At 45.1% G+C, this 24,493-nt stretch overlaps 1 protein-coding gene across 1 annotated transcript in view; it reads left to right on the top strand.

Annotated features, from left to right (window-relative positions):
* The window catches only part of Myzap (myocardial zonula adherens protein), a 111,558-nt gene that overhangs the window by 38,280 nt on the left and 48,785 nt on the right, over positions 1–24,493 (top strand). Inside the window, exons 7-10 of the mRNA XM_051197913.1 lie at positions 2,376–2,501; positions 4,046–4,174; positions 6,650–6,729; positions 8,569–8,674. Coding sequence (XP_051053870.1) covers positions 2,376–2,501; positions 4,046–4,174; positions 6,650–6,729; positions 8,569–8,674 — 441 coding nt within the window. The remainder of the gene's footprint in view (positions 1–2,375; positions 2,502–4,045; positions 4,175–6,649; positions 6,730–8,568; positions 8,675–24,493) is intronic.

The following is a 24,493-nucleotide window of genomic DNA, read 5'->3' as shown; positions in this document are numbered from 1 at the left end:
ATGTCTTTTTGTATATGGGAGTATAATCAGACTTACTTAAAGGAGTATGTGTGAGAAAATATTTATGGGATCATGACATGAGCAGTTTACCAATGGCTACACCACTGAAAAAAAATCTCTCTCTCCCAGCCACCATCAACTGCCTACAGATGCCCGAGAATGGGCGTGGCCTCAGGAGCCTCACCCCCTTCCAAAACTGTGGTTTTCAAGTTGTGTTCTGTGCAGCCTTAAGCTATTCTGTGGGCCATGCATACTTTATTGCCTAAGCCAGAGAATGCTAGTGAAGAGTGGAGCTGCTAATGATTCAATTAAGAAAACCGTTGGGCAGTGTATCCTTCCCCGTGTCTGCCAAGCTGCACTACAGACTCTCTGTCTGTCATTTCCCTCTGGGGTCCTGCTGTTAGAGCCACAATGGGGTCAGGCTTGGGCAGAATACCTCAGACTGTCTTTGCTTTCCCTTCAAATAAGACAACTCTTTCTGTTTTTATTATTTTTAATTGTGTGTATATGTATGTATCTGAGTGTGGGTTTGTGCACCTGAGTGCAGTGCTCACAGAGGCCAGAAGAGGGCATCAGATCCCTTAGAGCTGGAGTTCAAGGTGATTTGTGAGCCACCTGATATGAGCATTGGGGAGGGAATTCAGGTCCTCTGGAGATCAGAAAGTGCTCTTAACTACTGAGCCATCTCTCCATCCCCAGGTCAGTGGTTCTTTTTTTTTTTTTTTTTTTTTACAGTTTTATACATTCTATTTCTCACTAGGAGTTACTTTGAAAATTAAAAAAAGGTTGTAATGGAAGAAGTCAGAAATTCCTGAATTAAACCTTCATGTACCTGTTCACTCCACAAACACTTATTGAGCTCTTACTGTTTGGGTCTTTCCTGTGTGTTCCCATTTGCTCTGGGGTGGTATGCCACCAGGCATGGCAGGGTAGCCTGGGAATCAAGATCCCTTGTGTCTAGCCTACAGTAGCTGTTTTAGAGACTGGTTCTGACCACTGGAGCTCAAAAGGTTTCTCTCCACTCTCTCTTTTGTTTTATCCTTCAAATTAAAAATGAAAGAGGCTGCAGGGACTCAAGGTGCAGCTGGAATGCAGCATGAACAGGCCCCAGGCAGAGCCCTTTCCATCGCACCTGTGCAGTAGAAACGGAGTGTGGGGTGGACCCACGTTCTGAGCTAATGATAACTTTTGCTCATGAATTTCCATCCTGTGGCTTCTCGGTACCAACACTTACCCAGAGATGAACATTCAAGGGTGTCAAGAGGGACTTGTCACTTCTTTGGAGTAAATAAACTCTAGGCAACTTATTAAGGCCAAAGGGCACCTCCCTTCCCCAGAGGCGAGGTACTCACATGCTCGACATCTCAGACAAGCAGAGGCCTGACAGGAGGGGCAAGGCCACACCCACAGCAGCACTGGGTCAATTGTATGAGGTCCTCACCTAAGACCAGAAAGGAGACACCATTCCTGGAACCCTGCCACAGCCAGCTCCAAAGACTGTCAAACTGGGACTGCTCTGGCTGGCCACTAAGGGCTCCCAGACCAGTGTCCCCACTAGGTCAATACGATTCCAAAGACAACAGTTTGGAATGCACACATGTGGGAAAGGCTTAATGAGGCCTGACTTAGAGACAGTGCAATGGATGGGATTGATTGGACAAGCTATCTTTAAAATAAGCTGTGCATGCATGTGCACATGGGTGCATGTGTATGGATGCACATGTGTACATGTATGGATATAGGTCAGAGGTCAATCTCAAGTATGTAGTTGCTCAGGAGCTGTCCATCTTATCTTTTGAAACACAGTCTCTCACTGGGACCTGGGACTTGCTGTTTATAGCTGACTGGTCAGTGAGATCCAGGGATTGTCTACTTGTCTCTGTCTGCTCAGTGCTGGGAGTTAGAAGTGTGAGCCACTGTGCCTGGCTGTTTTGTTTGTTTGCTTCTTCCTTCCTTCCTCCCTCCCTCCCTCCCTTCCTTCCTCCTTTCCTTCCTTCCTTCCTTTTCCTTTTCTTCCTTTCTTTTTTCTTTTTGCATGGATTCTGGGAAAATTTTACCAACTGAGCCCATCTCCCCAGCCCCAAGAAGTGGCCTTCTGAAGGATTTGCTCTCTGAAACACCTTGTCCCAGTCCTCCTAAATAACTTAGTGTCCAGTGCCATCTTTTACTGGTGTGTGCTCTGTGAGCTGGCTCTCTCTCTCTCTCTCTCTCTCTCTCTCTCTCTCTCTCTCTCTCTCTGTCTCCCCCCCATCCTCCTGCGTGCCTCTTCTGTCTACTGCAGATCAGACCCCCGAGAGTCATGCTCTGCCCTTGGTGTGTAGATATGCTAGAGGGGCCAGGTACCGTCTGCAGTTCTGCAATGAGTCTCTTTGCAGGTGGAGTCTTCTCAAGAAGCCAACGCTGAGGTGATGCGGGAGATGACGAGGAAGCTGTACAGTCAGTATGAGGAGAAACTGCAGGAGGCACAACGCAAGCACAGTGCAGAGAAGGAGGCACTCCTGGTGCGTGTGTGCGGCTCAGAATAGAATACACGGGATGTGGCTGGCAGGGTTAATAGGAAGGTTTGGTTCAAAGGGCATCATGAGGCTGGATGTGAAGAGGAATCAAGGGAGTCATTCATTCATTCATCATCTATTTCACATGTGTCACTGTGTAGACAGGTGTCCTTGCTCATGCGTGCACTTATAGAGGGGAGAGATTGATGTTGATAGCGTGCCTCTGCCATTCTCCACCTTCTTTATTCTTTATTTATTTTGAAACAGAATCTTTCCTTGAACCTGGAGCTTGTCATTTAGTCTAGGCTGCTGGCCAGCAATTTTCCAGGATACCCAACCCCTGTGGCCCTGGGTTAGCCTTCACAGTGCTGGAGTCATAGGCATGCACTGTCATGCCCAGCTTTTACTTGCATGCTAGGGATGTGAACTCAGGTCCTCATGCTTGCACAGCAAACTCTTCACCCACTGAGCTAGCTCCCAGGCCCAGGGGATTTATTTGATCGTTCATTCACTCGAATTTTCCTCCTGCTGAGTAAATCATTGTCTCTGTGTCAAAATACATATTTCTCCAGCCAGTAGGACCATTCACCCACATCCAAGTAGATCCCAGGCTTGTCTGTTTACTCTGTACCACTTTCTGAAACCTCCCATGTCCCCATCCTGGATTATACCATGCCCCTAGCCTTGGAAACGCCACCCTTTCCATCCAGAGGTTTGCCATTCTCGAAGCTAGAAGTGACTTTTGTTCTCAGAAAGCCATCACACACACACACACACACACACACACACACACACACACACACACTGGCTGTGGGATTGGGCTGTGCCTCTGTCTAGTGTCTAGAGGTGGGCTCACATCCTGACCTCTCTAGGAGGGCCCATGTTCTTTGAAGGATTCTGTCTGTGTCTGGTTTTTCTGTGTCATTGGAGGCTTAATCAATGCACCAGATGTTTGGTTTGTTTCCTTAAGAGTAAGTTTGTGCATTGCATTGTGGGAGGAAGAGCTGGAATTTCCTCATTCTGCCTCAGCTGAATGTTGGCCCACATAGTGACACTCTGAGCATTTGTGCAATGGTATTTAGGTCTTCACAAGCTATTTTGGTTTTCTTCTTTTTTCACACCTTTGGAACATAAGGTGTTTTAGGCTTTTAGGAGAAAGCCACACAAGGGACCCATAAATGCTCAGCAGGTAAAGCTGCTCTGCAGGTAAAGATGCTGAGCTCATCCCGAAGCCCACATGGTGGATGGAGAGAACAGACATTTGCAGGCTATCCTCTCATCTCCACACATCTGACCTCCACACATGTACCCTGGCACCGGGATCCCCCATCCACAAAAGAAAATAAACTCTTAAAGTTAAAGAAGACTATCTACACAACGTGCTTTGTTCAGAGGTGAAACCAGACTCATGGCAGTTGAGTTCACTCTGTGTGAGAAACATGGGCCCCAGGGTCATGCTTTCACAGGGAGATCGTGACCCAGTGAGGCACTGTGTGGACTTAGGTGAGTCACCTGGGTGGCCTGCTGAGGAGAGTGTGTGCCTATTGCAGGAAGAAACCAACAGCTTTCTGAAAGCCATCGAAGAGGCCAATAAAAAAATGGAGGCAGCTGAGCTCAGCCTGGAGGAGAAAGACCAGAGGATCGGGGAGCTGGACAGGCTGATTGAGCGAATGGAGAAGGTAACAGATGCAGCCTAGGCCTGCTGTCCCCTGCTGCCACCTCTGCCTAGTCCTCCTAGTCCCACAGTTCCCTTGAAGACCTGCCTAGAGTCAGGAACCTCAGTACTGACTCCTGCCAGCCCCTAGTTTTCAATGCAACACATCCTGTAACACAGAAGGAAGCCGAACAACGTTCTTGTCTTCCTCTCTGGTAACTGTTTCTGTTGTTTGTAGTCCTGGCAGTCGAACCCACAGCCTTGTGCATGTGTTAGGCAAACCCCCAGCCCAGCCAATCAAAATTGTTTTGATATGTTTAAAAACATGTCACCTCTAAAATCCTTTCTGCAGATTAATATTGCAGCAACTAGCTTTGTGGGTTCTCTAGACATGCTTGCCACTTAATGATGAGGCAATATGCCTGCAGGCTCCCTCGGCGCTCCACCCCTCGTCTCTGGGCCAGGTGTCTGGGACAGGTTGACTTTTCCATGACATGCCTGGGACCTGAATGAGATGGGGAGGCAAATGTCTGTGTGTGGTAAACAAAGGGGGGTGGGGGCTTCCAGAGTTGGCAAGCCAGACTTGGGCAGGTGTACAGAAATGAGGCAGGAAGTGGAAGAGAAAAGACAGGAAGGGAGGAGAGGAAGAGAAAGCATGGTGACATTGAGCAGCTGACGGCTGACTTCTGGAGTTGAAGGCCAAAGCTGGCTCTAGTTTCTGGAAAACAGCTCTCTAGTTACACTGAAGTTGCAGATAGCACTGGGCCCACCGTGGACGTGATGTCATTAGCGCCCAGTGCCATTCTCTGCAGGCTGGGAAACCCCTGACCTGGTGATGGGGCACGGTTGGTCTAGGCTTCAGATAAATCTAAGGATGGGCCTTTGACCTCTCCTTAATGGCTTGCCCCCCAGGCCTTCGCACCTCTGATGAGGGTGGGTACAGGACCCTTTCCCACTCATGCCCGTGTCCCCACCCCCACCCTGAAGACAGAATCCCACCATTCAGGTTTGGAGTCCATGTAACTGGTACAGGTGTTTTGGGTAGAGTTGCCCAGAGTGTAAGTGAGACACAGCCCTTCTCAGAGGAGCTCTCAAAGCACCACCCCACTCCCCTGCCTTAGCCAACAGGGCTTGGCAAATGTGTTTTCAGGGATTTTGCTATATTAATATCTATAATGTATGTCTACTACCATTCCAGAGATGACAAGCACTGTGCCTTTATTAACATTTTCCTGACTTTTCTTTTCAAAGAAGCACTTGTAAAAATTCTTACTCTTGCCGGGCATTGGTGGCACACACCTTTAATCCCAGCGCTCAGGAGGCAGAGGCAGGCAGATCTCTGTGAGTTCAAAGCCAGCCTGCTTTACAGAGCTAGTTCCTGGACAGGGTCCAAAGCAATACAGAGAAACCCTGTCTCAAAAAACAAAACAAACAAACAAACAAACAAAACCCCAAAATTCTTACTGTTTTGGATAAACTTAAATTTATACATATATATTTATACATTTAGCAAAGTGTGTGAAGCATATAGTTTGACACACCTATGTTTCTTATTGCTACTGAAATACATTGCTGAAAAGTCAGTTTCTGTCTTTCTGTCTGAAAGTAGGAAGTCCCAGATTAAAAATGTTGGCAGGTTTTGGGGAGTTCTAAAAGAAAGTCTATTTTCTTGCCCTGGGTACTACCTGTACTACTTAGCTTGTGGCCCATACCCTGGCATCAGAGTCAGCCGTGTAATATCTTCCTAGCACCCCCTGGCTTTGACTCTACTCCCTCCTCTAATAACTCTACCCATGGAACTCTTCAGATCATTAACCATGCCGCAAAGTTCCCTTTTCTGTGTGAGATGGTGTGTTTATATGGGACCGGATCTTAACTTCTTTGTGTGTGTGGGAACCATTGTTCTGGCCATAATGGCAGCAATATATCCTTTAAAAGTGACTACCCCTGTGTAAACATGACTGGGTTGATCCATAGGAAATGGCCAGAATTTCAGAACCTCTTTGCAGGTAATTTTGAAATCAGGAATTTTATAATGCCACAGGCCACTGATTTATGACATGGATTATCATTGGTTAGAAATATAAATTTTCAAGCTAGGCAGTGGTGGCACACACCTTTAATCCCAGCACTTAGGAGGCAGAGGCAGGTGGTTCAAGGCTAGCCTGGTCTACAGAGTGAGTTCCAGACAAACCAGAATTATACAGAGAGACCTTGTCTCAAAAGAAAGGAAGGAAGGAACGAAGGAATAAATGAAATATAAATATTTATGAGACATGTGAGCCTGGGCTGGTGCTCATGTGATTTGATTAGAGTGTTTTATTTAATCCATAAGTATTTGCATGCATTGGGCCCCTTTGAATTTCGAGTTCTGGGCTAGAGGATGTGTGAAACCCAGGGAATGATGTGGACACACACTGGGACAAACCTGAGCTGGGTGTGTCTGCTGTTCATCTTCTGTCTGGCTCCATCAGGATCTATTTTATCATGTCTGTTTTAGGAACGCCATCAACTCCAGCTCCAGCTCCTTGAGCATGAAACAGAAATGTCAGGGGAGATTGCGGATTCTGATAAGGACAGGTGAGGCAAGCTGGCCTTGGGCTTGTAGCAACTCAGGTGGACACACACATTGGTTTATGTGTGTGTGTGTGTTGTATGCACATGTGTGTGTTCATGCACACAGAGGTCAGAGGAAGCTGGTGTCTAGCTCATACCACTTTCTACCTTATTCCCATTATCTAGGGTCTCTCGATGAACCTGGAGCTAGGCTGGAAGCCAGCAAGTCCCCAGTCATCCTTCTGTCTCCCCTCCTTCAACACCATACTCCACAGCTACGCTCAACTTTTTACATGGGTATTGGGGATTTGAACTCAGGTCTTCATGCTTGCCCAATAAGTCCTCTTACCCACTGAGCCATCTCCCCAGCCCCATGTGCCCTATTGTGACTAGCTCATTGGACTCTTATATTTTCATTCACATGGTCCTCACTCAGTACTGACCTATGTACCTGAGAACACCCAGGGTGGATCCAGCTCCTTCAGGAGCTATAAGAGTCACATCTCACTGCCCAAGAACACATCAAAGATGGCCACAAATGCAGATGCTCAGTCTGTGTGTGCTGGTGACCCGAGCTCTCCAGGATGCATCTTGTTAATGAGATATCTCATCAGCTGGGACTGATACCATTTGTCCTGGAAATTAATTTTGAAGTGTTGCTCGTTTCCAAGCCTTCCATTGCCCTTTGGCCATGAACTTGTGAAACTCTGGATGGAAAATACAGGAACCATCCATGGTCTTTTCTGGAAATCGAAAGGCAGAGAGGAAGAAAAGCAAAGCTGGGTCAATGAGAGAACTTGGGCAAGTTACCTGCCCCCACCCCCAACCCCTAACTGTCGGATGGAAACTCTTTTTCTAAGTGAGATTGTTGAATAGATACCTAGCCCTTTGGTTCACATTGTGAGAGCACTTTGACCTACTGCCTGCTGCATAGTACGTGCTGGGGGAAAAAATCTGTTTTCCTCAATTAAAAACAACAACTGTGTTTATTTATTTATTATTATAAATAAATAAATATGCTTTACAGATGGTTCATGGCATGCATGTGGAGGCCAGAAGACAACTCTCAGGAATTAATTATTTCTTTTCCATCATTATGGGTCATAGGGGGAATCAAACTCAGATCATCAGGCTTAGCCGCAGCTGCTGAGGCATCTCATTCTCCCTTCGCCTGTAACTTGAGAGTTTCCAAAGTTGTAGGGGTTTCTACTTTGGTGCTAACGAGGGACCTGGCGTTGCTGGGAAGTGGGACAGGGACATTGAACACCTATTCCAGTTCTGCTCTCATGACACACAGAACACAGTCTCCTGCCAGCTCTTTTTGGTGGGTTTGAGCCCGGCAAAGACAGAATAAGGTCTCTAAAAACAGCTCAGAAATGTTCCATGGTGTGGGCAGTGATGCAGCGATGGGCTTTCCGGCTGTGCCTTGTTTGTTCAGTAAGCGATGGACACAACAGTGTTGGTTGTAGGCTTTCCTAGACCCACCCTTGATTTCAGGGGCTTCACTGGCTTCTTAGACTCCCCTTCTCTGTTCCCTATTTAAAGCCACTTGACTGCATGTCCCAGGCTGTGTTAACCCCAAGCAGAAATCCTCTCACACCTGTCAGTGGAGAAAAAACTCATTCTCCCCTAGGGAAGTACAGAATTGTCACTATACAGAGTGAAACTCAAGGAGGGGACCTGAAGGACATGTGTACTCTTACTGGGCTGATATTGACTCTAAGTTGATGCCTAGAGTTCACGGGAGAGGAGCGTGTGGCTTGAGTTTGAGTTTTGTTTTTGCAATGCTTCTACAGTGCTGTGACAGTCTCTGCTGCTGTATCTGTTCTGAGTCGGGGCTCATAGCTCTCTTTTTCCCTTTAGGTACCAGCAGCTGGAGGAGGCATCAGCCAGCCTCCGAGAGCGGATCAGACACCTGGATGACATGGTGCATTGCCAGCAGAAGAAAGTCAAGCAGATGGTTGAGGAGGTAAGCTCTTGCAGAAGCCTGGGACCCAGGACAGCTTCCCCTAGTGACTTTGCTCAGGCCACTGTCATCACAGCCCAAAGGATCAAAGGGGGTTTTCCTCTAGAACAAAGTGTTGGCCAAGTGTAGTACAGTGCATACACTCTCCAAGGACAGTGTGACCACATGTGAGACCTATAGGTTAAGGGGGAAAAGGTGACAGAAGGTGACCTCAGCTCAGGTTTCTGACCGCCTCATCTCCTGCACCAGCGGCTTGTCCTTTCTGTGTTCCTGGGTTCTGTTCTGCCCCATTCATCCCTTCCCCATGATTCCCTGCTTCCTTCCTCGCTCTTGTTTCTCCGCCATCTTTTCTCTCTTCTACATCTTCCTCTCTTGTGTAACATGAAGTTATATATTTAATCTGCTGGGGTAGTTTATCATTCTATTTTTTTCCTAAATGAGAAGAAAAGCAGGTAGGTTGAACATTTAGTTCTCTAAGAAGAAAACGAAATGGTTTTGCCTTGGCTTGTTGTGGTGTGCCTCCCTTTCTTGTGATACTCAGTAGAAGAAAATCCATGTGTGATTAAAACTGACCACATGTCATTGTAATGTTTCTTACTTTAAAATCTGGTAGAGAAAAATCGCATAGAAAAATCTGATAGAAAAATAACAGCAACAACTGTTGTAAGAATACATATAAGTAAGGGTTATAGGGATATCTAGGGTCTAATTCTTTAGCTTGAAGAATAAAGTCAAATGAATTGAAGTTTAGTTGGCAGAAGAAAACAGGAAAAACTATTTTACTTACAATAATCACTACTTTAAAATATGTTCCATTTTATGAATGCCAGTACATGTGTGTGCTCATGTACAGGTGTGTTTTATGTGTGTATGCATGTGTGTATAGACCAGGAGACAACCTTGCTGTCTTGACTCAGGTACCTCACCTTATTTCTAGAGACTGGCCTGAAGCTTGTCAATAAGATTGGCCAGTAAGCTCCAGGTATCCATTTGTCTCCACTTTCCTGGGGCTGTGATTACAAGTGTATACCACCACATCTACCTGTATCACCACCCCTACCTGTACTGCAACACCTGGCCTGTACTACAACATCTAGTCTATATTACCACATCTGTCATTTTCTGGGATTGAATTCTGACCTTCTTATTTGCACGAAAAGCACATTACCAACTGAGGGTCTCCCCAGCTCTATGACTATTTTTTAATGAATCATTAATATTTAAAGTGTAGCTACTTTCAATAAATTATATACATGACAGATAAAATTAAAAGCATACCTACTTTGGCAGTCTAGGAAACGCCGGGTATTCCCTTGGTAAGGGTAAGGTCAGGGAATTGAGGGTGGGTGGGACACTTTGTTTTATTTTGGTTGTGAGCCTAGCCTCTAACAGCTGAGCTGTTCCCCAGCTCAAAACTTCATTTTATTAGGTCTAGAATAAACATTTACAGCAGATAAAATCTTGTCTCCAAATGAGAAGTTGGCCACACTGTGTTGAGTCTTGTATGGCTGGTACACAAGTGTCCAGGGAGTGGGCAGCAGAAGCTGGGGAGGAGCCAGGCTTCGCCTTCTGAAACTCGGGCACTCATGTGGGAACAACATCAGCTACAGTGATGGATGAGATCTCCTCCCACCCAGTACAGGCAGAAGCGTGTTTGCCAGGGGAAGGTGTCCGTCATCTAGATGGACCTTGGCTGTTGGAGCACACCTCCTCCATCTCTGAGTTTCCCACGTTAAAAGTTGTGGGTACAGGTGATGTCTACATTAGTGTGATTCTAACTGGGGCTACCATTTCTTTTCTCACAGTGGGGAGAGGGGCAGTATTGCTCACATCTAGTCTAGAGAGGCTCTGAGTAAACCGCAGGTTGATTGATTGACTTTTGAGTCAGTTAAATTTTTTGTCTATAAGGAGTTGTGACTGACACCAAAGTCAGAGAAGTGTTTCAAAAAGGCACTTTGAGGTTAAGTTCAGAACTCTGTTTTATATCATATTTCCAGAGGATCTTCTTAATTAAAGAGAGTGAAGGAAAATGCATGCCGTCCCCGCCCCCGCCCCCCCCCACACACATAAGGTTTGGCTCTCAGTATCTGAAGCATTTTGTTCTAGAACCTTCTAAGGACCCCAACATTTTTGTATCTCAAGCCTCATATATAAAATGGCCATATATATATATATGTATGTATGTATGTATGTATGTATGTATATTAATCCTATGTATTTGAAAAAAAATTACTTTTAGTGTGTGTGTGTGTGTGTGTGTGTGTGTGTATACCCTATAAGTTCACTGCTTGTTTAATCCAGCAGAGGGCATCAGAGCCCCTGGAGCTGGAGTGAGCAGCAACAGTACTCTTAAATGCTGGACTGCCTTCCCAATCTCCCTTCTGTGTATTTTAAATTGTTCTGGATTACTTACAATACTGAGTACAGTATAAAATCTGTACATGCTCAGCACAGATGGAATTTTATTTTCTCAAATATTTTTAATCTGAAGGTGGTTGAATCCATGTTGTAGATCCAATGGATACAGAGGAGTGTGTATTCAAATGGGGAAGTGTGCAAACACTGATATCCACACCTTTTATTTCACATTTCCCACACAAGCTTCTCAAATCGAATGCAAAAGACCAGTCCGTGGAGATAACCAGCCCCCATCAGTACAGTACTGTGAGCGCACTAGCGCCACCTACCAGCTGCCTGGGTTGTAACAGTGAAAGGAGATTTTTTTTTTTTTTTTTAAAGTCTGTATTCTGAATTTATGATCTCTAAATCAGGAAGTAAAAATAATCAAGTTTGTCCAGCTCACTGTGCTCATGCCTACAGAAAAAGTAGTTTTTTTTTTTAAATCTTAGTAACGTTTGTTTAAAGTTACAAATGTGGAAGAAGAGTGAAGTGAGCGTGTTCAGAGGAGCCACCAGGCTGGAAAGGACAGGAGCTGGAGGAAGGTTAGGGACCGAGGAGACATGGCCGGGGTGTGGCACTGACTGGGGCCCTAGAGGGTTTGTAGAGGGCCAGGGGTAGGGAGTTGGGGGGGTTGTGGATGTTATTCCGGTGCATGGGCAGGCCACAGCCACTTGGTGGCGCTCTCATTGAGGGAAGCGTTGAGTCCTGTTCAGAATACAGACAGCATTTTAGATACTGGCTGCTTGGAGTAAACAGTTAGCCCCAGATCACAGGTGCATCCCTCAGAAAGTAAGACAGTAAGCCTGGGGCTTGCTAGTGTTACTCCTGGATCCCATGGGATCTACAGGGATAGTTGGTGGAAATCTGCTGAGTTTGGCAATATTCTTTATTATTTCTTGTTTGTGCGTGCATGCCTCTCTGTGTGTGTGTGTGTCTGTGCTGTGTCTGTTACTATGATCTCAGCTTTGTTGTAATATAAAGAGAGTACACACACACACACACACACACACACACACACACACACACACACACACTCAGCTCTCAATTCAAAGGGAGTAAGAGATAGTTCATTCTGGAGCCAGATATGAATTGAATGAGCATACCTGGACACATGTGTTTAGGGTACTCCAAATGTCACATTCCAATGTGGTTAACAGTTTTGTGATCTTTATAGTTACAGAACTAAAGGAAGTCATAAATCAAGGCATTTCTCAAGTACATTGTTAGGAGCATCGGGCAATAGCTCTCAGGTGTGGTCTGATGACACCCTTAGCTGTTGAAAGCTAATGGTCTGTTAGTTAATAGATTGCAGAAGGTTTCACGTGGTAGTCACAGGGATATTAGGTCAGACACAGCTGGGCAATTAATAATAATAGCCTAAGATAATTTGATTCTGGATCTGCAACATTCCTACTCTCCACAATCAGGGAGCTCTCAAGCCTTGTAGAACCTTTAGCACAGGTGTGGCTCTTTCTGAGCATTTCAGGTCTCTGTAACAAAATCAACAAAGCCACAACTCAGTCACCCCAGGTCACTTAGGCCTTATTTTGAAAACTACTGACTGAATTAGTTACCGTGGAATGCTGAATTCCCACTTCAGTGGAGAAGTGTATTTTTATCTTTCAACACCTGGTACCCAGAGGGAGAGGCACCTTTGAACTCGTCTAGGGGCAACCTGTGGGTGCAGCCTCTACCAGGGATGTTTCCCCTCTTTCCCTTGAAGTCCCAAAGCTTGTCTAAGTCACAGCTTCACCGTCCCCAAGGCTGGGACTCCTTGGTGATGTCTCCTGCCATTTTTTATTTATTATTATTATTTTTTGGTCCTATTTTGTTGATAACAGCTTTGAAGAAAGTGTCAGTGTATGACCTTATTTATCAGCCCCAAACATCCAGCTGTCATTACCAAGTCTCTTAAAAACCTTTGTGTTAAGCAATATATTTTCCCTACCTCAGTAGAATATCTTTTTGTCTGTTTGTTTTGTTTTTGAGACAGAGTTTCTCTGTGTAACTCTGGCTGTCCTGGAGCTTGAGATCCGCCTGCCTCTGCCTCCCGAGTGCTTGGAGTAAAGGTGTGTGCCACCACCGGCTGACATGAATATCACTTTTAAGAGCAGCCATGAAAGTAACAGCTTCTGCTGTCAAGCGCTTCTGCTCTGGAGTAGTAAGATCTTGCACCGTGTGAGAAGGCGAGTGTATGCTCCTTAGTTGCTTCCAGGGTGACTATTAAGCAGCATCTTTTCATTTTATTGCTCACCCTTTTTTATGATGACGCTTTTGGCCTGTGTATGTGCATGTGCTTGCATGTGTACGAGCACATGTGTGCATGTGGAGGCCAGAGGTTGGTGCCAGTTGTCTTTCTGGCTCACCCTCTTCACTTTATTTACTAAGGCATAGTCTGCCACTGACCCCGGGGCTCACTGATACAGCTCATCTAGCTAGCCAGCCTGCCCAGGGAGCCCCTGCCTCCACTTCCCAGTCATTAGGATTACAGGCAGCCACAACACCCACCTTACTTTTTATGGGGAGTCTGGGGATCCGAACTTAGGTCCTTACACTTGTGCAGCAAGTGCTCTATCCACTGAGCCCTCTCCCTAACCCCCCCCCCCACACACACACAAAGTAGCTGTTTGGTTAAAGTGAGAAGATAGAAAAAATGTTCCCTTTTCTGCTTCTCTACTGGGGTCACCTGGAAGGCCTTAGAAAACCTCCAAAGCTGGCAGCTACTGGTGGGAGCAGGCTGGGTTTTGGTGTCTTGTGAGTGAGTGAGTCAGTGAGTCAGTGAGAGAAAGAGAGAGACATAGAGACAGAGACACAGAGAGAAGTACATAGCAGACTGGCTTTCCTTGTAGAGTGCCATGTTGCAGACTGGCTTTCCTTGTAGAGTGCCATGTTGCAGACTGGCTTTCCTTGTAGAGTGTCATGTTGCAGACTGGCTTTCCTTGTAGAGTGCCATGTTGCAGACTGGCTTTCCTTGTAGAGTGCCATGTTGCAGACTGGCTTTCCTTGTAGAGTGCCATGTTTCAGACTGTAAGGGCAGTGTCATAGAAGAGCCCAGGAAATAGCGACCAGGGACAAGAGCATGGAACTTGAGAAGTGGCCCATCTCTCCTGCTAGCCTGAGGTTCTGGGCCCTGGAAGAGCTTTGTGGCAGCATGATAATATGCATTAGTGGCTGTTGGCATCCACAGTGTAGGAATGCCCTATGGGTGACTGGATTTCATCCAGGTTCACAGGTGTGTCCAACATTTTGGCATGGCAGCACACATTTTCATCTACAAGTGCATATTCAAGAACCAGAAAGAAAACCCCATCCTGTATTAAGTAAATGTATGGTTGGTTTTGTGCTGAGCCACATTTGTAGCTGTTGTCATGCTTCATGAGACCTGTGGGTTGTGGGTGGATCTGCCCGGAAGGCTTTGCCAGTGGACAACCAAATGCAGTGGCTTTATTAGCAGGGGCTGCCTTTCACATGAAAGCCAAATCAGGACATCTTTGCAATGCCCTCGAAATGCCTTTGGAAGTCCCACCTCATCACCTTTGACCTTTCGTAGAGTGCCATGGCCTTAGGGAGACAAGTCCCCCCAGGAGGGCAGCTAGAGAATGACTTGCCTGAGATTGAAGGGGTGAGCTCCTGGCTTGTTGATGAGTTGGCAGAGCAGTTTCCTATCTGTCCACGTGAGGTTTCTGAACTGACCCCCTGCGGACCCCGAGTCCACACACAACTCCTGCAGTCAGAGATCTTTATAGACATAGTGTGAGTAGTGGCCCAGAAGATACCCATAAACTTGACTTTTAGAATTGGGCAGACCTGTGTGTACCAGTTGTAGGACTTTGGAAATGGGTGCATTTCCCTCTCTGTAAAATAGAATTCGTAAGAATGTCTGCCTGAGAGGGACCTGTGGGCTCAGATGAAATGAGATTACATAGATCACTTATTCATTGGAACAACACGGAAAATGTCTAACATATCCTAGCTACTACTGATATTACTGCTCTCAGTAAATGGTTTCTTGTGATACAGACCCACAGTAGAGGTAAGTGTTCAGAGTGTCTGGTTTATTGCTTCCCCCATGCTCAGGGCTGACCTTCTTCTCTGTGGGAGTCTTGGGAACCAAACTGAAGCTTTGGGCAGGGCATGCCTTTCTTCTTCTCAGTGCTGTGTGCCACTCTATAGCTTAGCCATCAAACTACTTCTTTATTTTCTTTAGGGGCAGGGATAGGGTCTCATGTTGTCCAGGCTAGCCTCAAAATCACTATGTAGTCAAGGATGAGGATGACCTTAACCTATGGATCCTCCTGCCTTCACCCCCCCCCCCAAGGATTACAAGTGTGTGTCACTATGCCTAGTTTATCTACTGCTGGGTATTGAACCCATGGTCTCATGCATGCCAGGAAAGCTCTCGGCCAACCGAGCTATATCCCTCATCAGGTTCTTGAGTAGAACAGTTACATTTTCTGTCTCAAAGATCTTTCATTTTATGCGGTTCAGCTATTTGCTGGCACACAATTCATTTCAAAACTGTTTTGTGATGTGCTGAGATGTGCAACACAAATGGGTGCTTTGGGGAAATGCCCTGTGTCCCCAGTCCTCCCATAGCTGGTAATTAGGTGTATGGGGGTCAGGGAAGGAGCCATGGCCCTGAAACCCCCAACCCTAACCATTCAATTGAACTGTCCCCAGATCATGTCGCACGAACTCTTCTCCACATTTAGTCTCCGGCTTTTTGGAAGATGATAAGATGTAGCCTGCTCTGGGTAGAAGCAGAGGTGAACACGTCTTACTGGGTGTGATTAGAAGAATACTTGTACACTCTTCGGGGAAGAGGTGGTGTTTATCTGTGCCGAGCCTGAAGCAAGCAGGAAAGATATGCTATCCAAAGAATACCTTGGCCCTGTGGGGCCCTCATTTGTGAAAACACTGCCAGACAGTAGCCTCAACACATACAATCTCAAACAACAGCTCAAAGAGACCCCAGAGATACACAGGTTATTTCTTTTTAGAAACTTGGGTTCCTAGACATCAAAGCAAGAACCCACCGAAAAAGACTGTTAAAAATAATTCGTTAAGTGCCAGGTGGAAAAGCCTCAGAAGATGCCCACTGAGGAGAAGGGAAGAGAGGCGAAGCATGTCAGCGCTCTGGGAAGGAGGCACACCTCCCCGGATCACACTCCCGAAAATGCATATCGGGCCAAATGTCCTGGCAGTTTGGTCATATTTGTTACATGGCGCCCCTCATCTTTGGAGGTGACCCTCTGGATGTCCTTTCTGAATTACTGTCTACAGTCATTGTCAGTTAATGTCTCTCTTTTCTTGTTTAAGGAAAGTTTTGTTTGCTTCTGTCCTTCTGGGCATCTTACCTAAATAGACATGGTTCAGCCAGCTTCAGGACAAGCAGGAGTGTGCCCCATGAAAAGAGAAATATTTCTAGATAAGATGTATGAGAGCAAGATGAAGGAAGCATGCTTTGTTTGTGGTCTTATCTTCATAGAGGCCTTTTCATCAGAATGTGGCAAGGGTTGATGGGAGCTAGTAAGTGGTATGGCGGCAGTTTTAGTTAAGGGTGATGTGAGCCTATGTACCTATGTAAGCCAGTAGACTGTGGTGATGGAGGGGTATCCCTCTGACCATGGCATTTCTATGAGCTTTTTTGTTTTTTAATAGGAAATTGTTGGCCAGGGGCTGCTGCTGTCTTGTCAGAGTTTGCCCTTGTTCTTTCCTATTGGTGATCTTGTCAATCCCAGTTTAGGCTGGCATGGAGGGGAAGGAAGCAGACGGGACAATCCCACACCTGAAAGGAGCTTTTGGTGACATGAACCTGGGTGTGGGATTCTGTTTAAGGCTGGACCCCACATAGTCTGTAGAGGTTTGTGGAAAGCTGGAGTCAGAGTCAAAAGTCACTCATCCCCTCATGACCTGCGCTATTCCTATGGAATCAGTCTCTGGCATTTCTTCTGGAACAAGTCATTATCCAGGCTCAGGAGGTGAGCTCACAGGATCTAAGAATGGCTTTAAACTTTAAAGTAGTAGTGTTGGGGTGAATCTCTTTTCCTGCGTGGCATGGTATGCTTTTGTCTGTTTGAAGTTTCTCCTCTCTTGGGCTATGTAAGGTCAGTCTCTAGAAGCCAGAGATGTCTTGTTCTGTGGAGAAGATGATGGGGTGCCCAGAGTGTAAACACCACTCTCCTTGTGTATCCTGAATGATGCGCTTTCCTCTTGTCCTTATCCTGGTTGTGGGCTAATTGGTGATCTTTGATCTGGAGTCTTTGGCTTCAATTTAACAATCCTGTGTCTTAGTTCTGTCTTCCTACCTAGATTAGCATGGTATCAAGTTGACTTAAATTGCTACCAAACCTGACTCATGTTCAAATCCTTAGTCACCCTGTATCCCCTGGCTCTTATTTGTACCCTTTGCTTGGACTCCCAAGGCTGTATCTTGTCTCTTAGCCGCTCTCCACCCCACCCAAAGGAGGTTCTGCTCAACTTGGCAGGATTTATTTATAGCCAGTGGAAATGTTGTCATTTCAGATTCTAGTGGTTAATATAGTGTAGTTACTTCTTTATTTTAATTAAAATCTTAATACTCTGTCTAAAATATGAAATTTTTAGAGGTATCACAAAGAATACAGTTGGGTCAGCCTTTCTTCCGTGTGTATTCCAGGAAAAAGCAATCACAAGAGCGAAGGCAGGGTCATGGTACATTTAGTACATCATCTTTGTCAGCCTGGAGGATGCTCACTGTGGCCTGGGAGGTGATACGGTGTCCTCAGCTGGCTGGCCAGGCTTCTCCTATGTGAACTAATGCTCATTTCCTTTACTGAGTTTTTTAAATTAAATCCTTTATCTTCTCACCTGATAATTCATGTTGCTGGCATGGATCATTTATTGAAAAAATACTTGTGATGTTCTCATCTTCCAGTCAGTGGCATTTGTTTGTGGCATCTCTTACACAAATATTGAGTTTTTTTGGGGTTATAATTATTAGTTTTTTTCTTTTATGTTGTATGTCTTGTTTGTCATTGTCTGTAATAGTATTAAAGTTTTGCTTGTCATCTTTATCTTTTATTGAAACCCATGTGTCTGTCCCCTCCCCCTTTCCTTCCTCTATTTTTGTCTAAGGCCCTTACACTGTGTCTGGTGTGCTATGCCTTTGCTGGTCAGTGGTTGTTTTGTTTTGGTCTCCCTCCCTCTTATAGAATGGAAGCTCTGTGAGGGCAGGGTCTTTGGCCTGTTTCATCCTTGACTGTATTTCTAATATCTAGAATGGTCACTGGTATCCAGTAGGTACTCAATAAATGTTATTTTTGGACAAATAAAGACCAAGCCATCTGAAATTTGTTTTTGTGTCTCTGGTATGGCCAGGGCTCACTCTGCCTTGTTCTGCCTTGTGAGAAGCTTTTTTCAATATTGTTATCCACTGATTTTATCTCTCATGTCCCTTTGTCAAGCTGGAGCTCTTTCCCTGTGCTACTGTCTTCGAACGTTTTGGTTCTGCCCCTCTGCCAGAGTCTATAGGAAAGCCCAGTCTTGAAACTTGGGCATTGGGCGTGGGGAGAGAGGAGAGCCAGGTGCAACCTGCTCTTCCTGCAGAGATCGTCATCGAGCATAAGAAGTACCTTATGTAAAACAGGTGCAAACATGAATGTACTCCTGCTCTCAAGGGACTCTCTGAAAGACCTCTAAACTCATTGGAGGGGGAAGGAGAGTGTGCAAAGTGACACACCCGGTTCTAAGCCATGGCGCGTTGAAAATATCCCCAAAGTTTAGCTGTTGTGAATATGATATTGTGAAAGGACCATTTCTGGGAACACAGAAGCTAGATATCTTATCCTGTTCTCTGAGGAAATGAAATCTGGCCTTGCCCCTACCTCTGCTTCTGACTAGGCTTTATAGTCACAATTTCACAAATTCCTTATCCTTTCCAAGATTATAATTGCTTTTCAATAAAATGAGACCAGTCATGACAGTACCTGTCCCAGAGGTGGTGGTGTGGGCTGACTGATGGCATGCATGCCAAATGCTTTCTTACCACAGTGTCTCCAAATGTGAACTAATTCCCCTGTGGGTGGACAGTCTGCAGGGAGGAGACAGTGTCCAATAGCATCTTGCAGGATGGGTTGGATTTTTCTAGGCAGGAATTGAATGGGTGGAAGAAATCATGCCAGATAAGATATAAAATAAATAAAACCAAAAATATGAAGACCAGAAAGTATGGGGTGAGTTCAGGCATGGGTCTGGTTTGACTGGATTAGACGAGGGAGTGGTAAATGAAAATGTGGGTTGAGACCCATTGTGGTGGGTGTTGGGCCCCAAGCCAACCAAGAACAAGGTTGTTATCAATCAAGATTGCTCCTGCTTAGTTGGGCCTGAGCCTCGGAGTGGTGTCTAGGATTCCGGCCTAATAGCAGGGACGAAGGAAGAAAGAGGGCTGGGAGGAGAGCTTGCTGGTATGGTTCATATTCACAACACCTAACTTTAGGACCAGTTTTAGCACCAGTTTTGTGCCAGCTGGGAGGAGAGGAGCATTGCATTGCTCTGAATCAGCCTTCTTCCCAGATGCTCCCATCAGCATCTCGAGAGGAATTTCCCTCTGAAATTGCATACATCCAGGAAAATTGGACAGCTCCAACAAGTCCTTTGTGAGGGCAAATTCTGCAATACCATTTTTTTCCAGCCCACTCTTTTTCCCAGGCCAGTGTCACAATGCTAAAGAATGATCCTCAGGAAGATGGTAGCAGATGAATCCCAGAACAGCAGGATGTGGATAAAAAGAGCCTAGGTCTCAGCATTAGAGAGGCTGCAGCTGAGATCTCAGCTCTTGCTGGGGGTGATAACCACTTAGTGTGAGCATCACAAACTAAGCCATCCAAGGCCTGATAACCAGTACATGTCTTACTTCCTTCCCAGTGGATGCATCAGCATTGGGAAGCCAATGTATTCATTCTTCCCTGACATCTAAGTCATTCTTAGGTACCCAAGAGGATCCGTATGCTGTTCTATTCTGAGAAGTTGAGTTCTCATCAATCTAAGGTAGAAATCAAACCAAATAAGATTATCTTAGCTCAGAAGCCCATTTCAACTGATCCTTTTGACTAGCATAGTTCTAGTGTTATATATTACTTCAAACTTAATAGAAAAAAATTGATTAAAATATGCACCCTGTTCGTATCCAGCCTGGCTGAATGCCACAAGACACATTAATTGAAAGTGGATTTCCACTACCTACTCAAGCCCCATGAAGATGAAAAATGTGCCTTTCTCCTCTGGGCCTCCATTGATTTTTCATTTTCTCCACTCAGAGCTTCATTTAGCAATTTTCAGTTTCATTTTGTTGGGGCCCTGATTCATCCCCTCCCATGAGGTAATGCACCCTCCTCTTCATCCTTGTGAAGCCATTTTTCCAGGCTGTGTTAGTGCAGGACATGGTCTAATCTTGTCAGATTGCTCTGTGCATTATTATATTTTGCACTTTTATGATGGCTTTTCCTTTATCAAGGAGAATAAAGTTTCAATTTGTAACTAAAAAAGGGAAGAGATGTGGCTTAGTGGCAGAATGACTTGGTACCCACAAGGCCCTGGGTTCAGTCCTCAGCGTTGCAAATAAACCAAGCCAAACCAAACTTTAAAATATGACCATACCACAAAACTTCTAACCTAGAATCATGGGGAGTTGTGCCAAACCAGACCCTTTGGAAGAAGGATGTAAAATGCTGCTCACATTCATGCTTTCATGGTATGGTATAGGGGATCAAACGTGATCCTTGCTTTGCTGAGGATATAGGTAATAACTGCTAGATCATGGACCAGGAGATTGGGGTAAAAACAGGGAAGGCCTTTTAAGGACAAGAGGAAGCAAAAGTGAGCAAGTTTCAATGAATTCTAGAGGGTTCTTTCTGTCCTGTTCCACCCTTGTTCTGTAATATCCCTGACTCAATGGATCCCTCGTGATTTTGAAAACAGTATTGGTGTAGGGGAGGGGGAGATAATTGGAGAGATGGCTCAGTGAAGGACACTTGCTGCTCTTGCATAGAATCAGGGTTCAGTTCCCAGTGCTTACAACTGCCTACAACTCCAGACCCAAGGGATCCTACACCCTCTCCTGGGTTCAAAGGGTACCTGCACGCATGTGGTGCACATAAAATGCATGCAGTCACATACACATTAAAAAATAAATACATTCTGAAAACAGTATGGAAGATCTGAGCTAGTTCCTTGGGGGAAATTTTAGGTTTCCAAATACTATGACAACATACACTTCCCATGAGAAGGCTGTAGGGACTCATAATAAAGTTTCATGTTACTTTATTCTGACCTGAAAATCAACTGCCCAGTATTCAGAAACGTGGAACAGCATTTACAGGGCTTTGACAAATGTTTCAAGGAAAGAGAGTGATCAAGGTTGAAGGTAGATACCCTAGTGGTAGTGATGGTAGGGGGTCCTCAGGAAGTAAGCAATTAACCCAGCAGTGTGTGGGTGATGACAGTGTGGAAGTTGCTTTGTAGACCAGGCTGGCCTCGAACTCAGAGATCACCTGCCTCTGCCTCCCAAGTGCTGGGATTAACGGTATGCATCACCACTGCCCGGCTTGACCACCCGTTTTTAAGATGACTTTCAGTACGGATTGAGTGAGGGAAGAAGGCTGACTGTATGCATGGCTCTGGAACATGTCTAGCTGGCAGGAATTCTGCATGTACTCCTGCTTCAGTGTGCTTCCTCCTCTATGAGGCATTTTCCACGTATATTATCATTTCTCAGCTAAGATGAGAAAATATTTTTTTTACAATCTATGTCAATCATATGTAATGTCAAATGCTTATTTGTGGCTATTATTTCTTCACTAATTTCTCCTCACAGCTCCCAAGTTCCATATTGAATTATGTTTCTTAAGCCTTGTACACCTGGGTGTTAGTCACATAAACCCAGATATAGAGGGCATCATTTCCCATCATCTATCATAAAATGCCCTGTATCCTATGTGTTTCTGTTAGACAGAAAAGCCTAGGAAATTGAAATTGCAGGTCTCATTGCTTCAGGCTGCACAGAATCTGTCCTAAACTGTGTATAGGGGGTGTGTAAGGTGTGTATATATATGCATATGTGTTTGTGTGTAGGTGGGTGGGTGGATAGATGGTGTATGGGTGCATATCTCTGTGTGCATGCTTGTAGAGGCTGGAGTACAACCTCTAGTGTCAGCATCATTCCTCAAGAGTCATCCACATCTATCTGTCTGTCTGTCTATCTGTCTATCATCCATCTATTTATCTATCTATTTATTGAAATAGGGTCACTCATTAGCCTCAAACTTATTGATTAGGCTAAGCTTACTGGTCACTAAACCCTGGGAATCTGCTAGTTCCTGCTTCCTAGCATAGGGCTCACAGGGCTCGCCACCATGCCTGCCTTTTTAAATGCTTGCTCTGAGGACCCAGCTCAGCCTTGTAACCACTTGACTGACTGAGCTGACATAATATGTCATCAACATAGTCTCCCTAACCCTGTTCCTAAATTTTTGTATGATTTCTTCTTGGCATGGTTGGTAACTCTTTTTTGAGGCAAATTGGGAGGAATCCTTTTACTACAGTAATGTTTCCAAAGCAGCTCATAAGAACAAACAAACAAATACCAAGATTGTGAGCCCCCTGCCTCCTCAGGCAATGACAGTGTGTGGCCATGCTTAAGGGTGACTGCTAAGCTCAAAACTACAGATGCAAGTGTCTCAACTGTTGCTACAGTGGAGAAAAGCAAAGATTAGTTATAACAAGCTACAACTGTTATTTCCCTTCTCTTAAACAAAACAAAACAAAAAAACCTTAAAACTTATGTATTATTTGTGTGCCTGCATATCTGTATGTGCACCATAGTGTGCAGTACCCACAGAGGCCAGAAGAGGGTGTTAGATCACCTGGAGCTGGAGTTCCAGGCAGTTGTGAGCCACCTCACACTGAAACAGAATCCTGGTTCTCTTAGTCACTGAGTCCTCTCCCCCACCCCTTCCCTTCTCTTTTAAGCACCACATCAGCCTGAAGGCCTAGACACTTGGCATCTTGCAATATGTCTGTAGTGTAAGTCATCTGTTTCATGTAGTGCTGAGCCATGTTGATGGAAACGGGAGTTAGAAAGCCTCATTTAACTTCAGTTTAAAGATACCAGGTAAGATTATATGCAGGGGGCCTAGAACTGTACCTCAGCATAACATTTAAATTCAGCTAGTATAACAAAACTAGGTCTTGTAGAAGTCACCTATGAAAGTCTGGAAAGTGGGTGTTCTGACTTCCTGCTTCTTAACATCCTGACTTGAGTTCAGTATTCTGCATCATTTACCACCACCACCCGGTGACAGCTAGACTTAAGTGAGGTTCTTCTGAAGAATAATTGAACTTCCTGAGGGTCAAGTTACAAACTGGAATGCCAGAAGAATTCACAGAAGTCCTGGGTGGTAGAGCAGGTCTGTGATCTCAGTCCTCAGGGGTAGAGCAGGAAAATGAGAAGTTCAAGGTCTTTGGCTTCAGAGTGAGTTCCTAGCCAGCCCTTTTTCAAAACATAAATAGTGACAGAACAGAGGGACTGTTGGTAGCTCAGTTGATAGAGTGCTTACCTAGCATACAGATAACTCCAGGTTTGATCCCTAGCACTGTGTAAACCTGGTTTGGCTGCATAAGAGGAATGCTCATTTAACAGTATCACCATCGAGTCAGGAATGTTTGCTGAAATCCCTGAGTCTTCCCCCTACCTTTCCTCCCCCTCCCAACCAAATGCCTCCTCACAGTGACATCAGCCTTTCTCTCCTTTCTCAAAAAGAAAGCTCGAAGAACAATGTCTGTCATGCCTCCTGATGCCTTTGCCGGACACTGACTTATAGTCATCGCTTGGCATCTGTGAGTGGTTCTAGAATCATCCTTAGAGACAAAAACAATCTGAAAATTTCCAGGTCTTTCAGGAAATTGTGCTGTATTTGGGCAGAGTCTGTACACATCTCTGTCCTTAACAATCTCTATCTAGATTATTTATAGAACCTAATAAAATACCAACACTGTATGGATTGTTTTTATTCTATATTATATAAAGAATATTAGCAAGAGAACAATCTGGACACATTTAATCGAGACTTGAATCTGAGAATACAGAACCCACGGATAGGGAAAACTTGTCATTTTAAAACTGGAAATGAACCATAGTGGTCAGCAGAATGGCATGTATCTTCCCATGAGATCTCCACTCATATCCCAAGGTTCTGCTGCTCTCTGAGGCCTGATTTTAGTATTCAAAGAAAACCATATCTCTTATTCCCTTTACTTCCAAGCCATTCAAGAGTCCTGCAGAGGTGGAAGGCTAGGGTGTTTGGAATCATGTTTCATCTTATTGATAGGATTTTTCTCCTTACCATCTTAGGCCCTACAGTGAATTTCAGGTCTCATTTTGGCTGC

The sequence above is a fragment of the Phodopus roborovskii genome, unplaced genomic scaffold, assembly GCF_943737965.1.
Source record: "Phodopus roborovskii unplaced genomic scaffold, PHOROB, whole genome shotgun sequence".
Classification (NCBI taxonomy): domain Eukaryota; kingdom Metazoa; phylum Chordata; class Mammalia; order Rodentia; family Cricetidae; genus Phodopus; species Phodopus roborovskii.
Note: the sequence above shows the minus strand (reverse complement) of the source record. Positions and strands in the feature narration are given on the sequence as shown.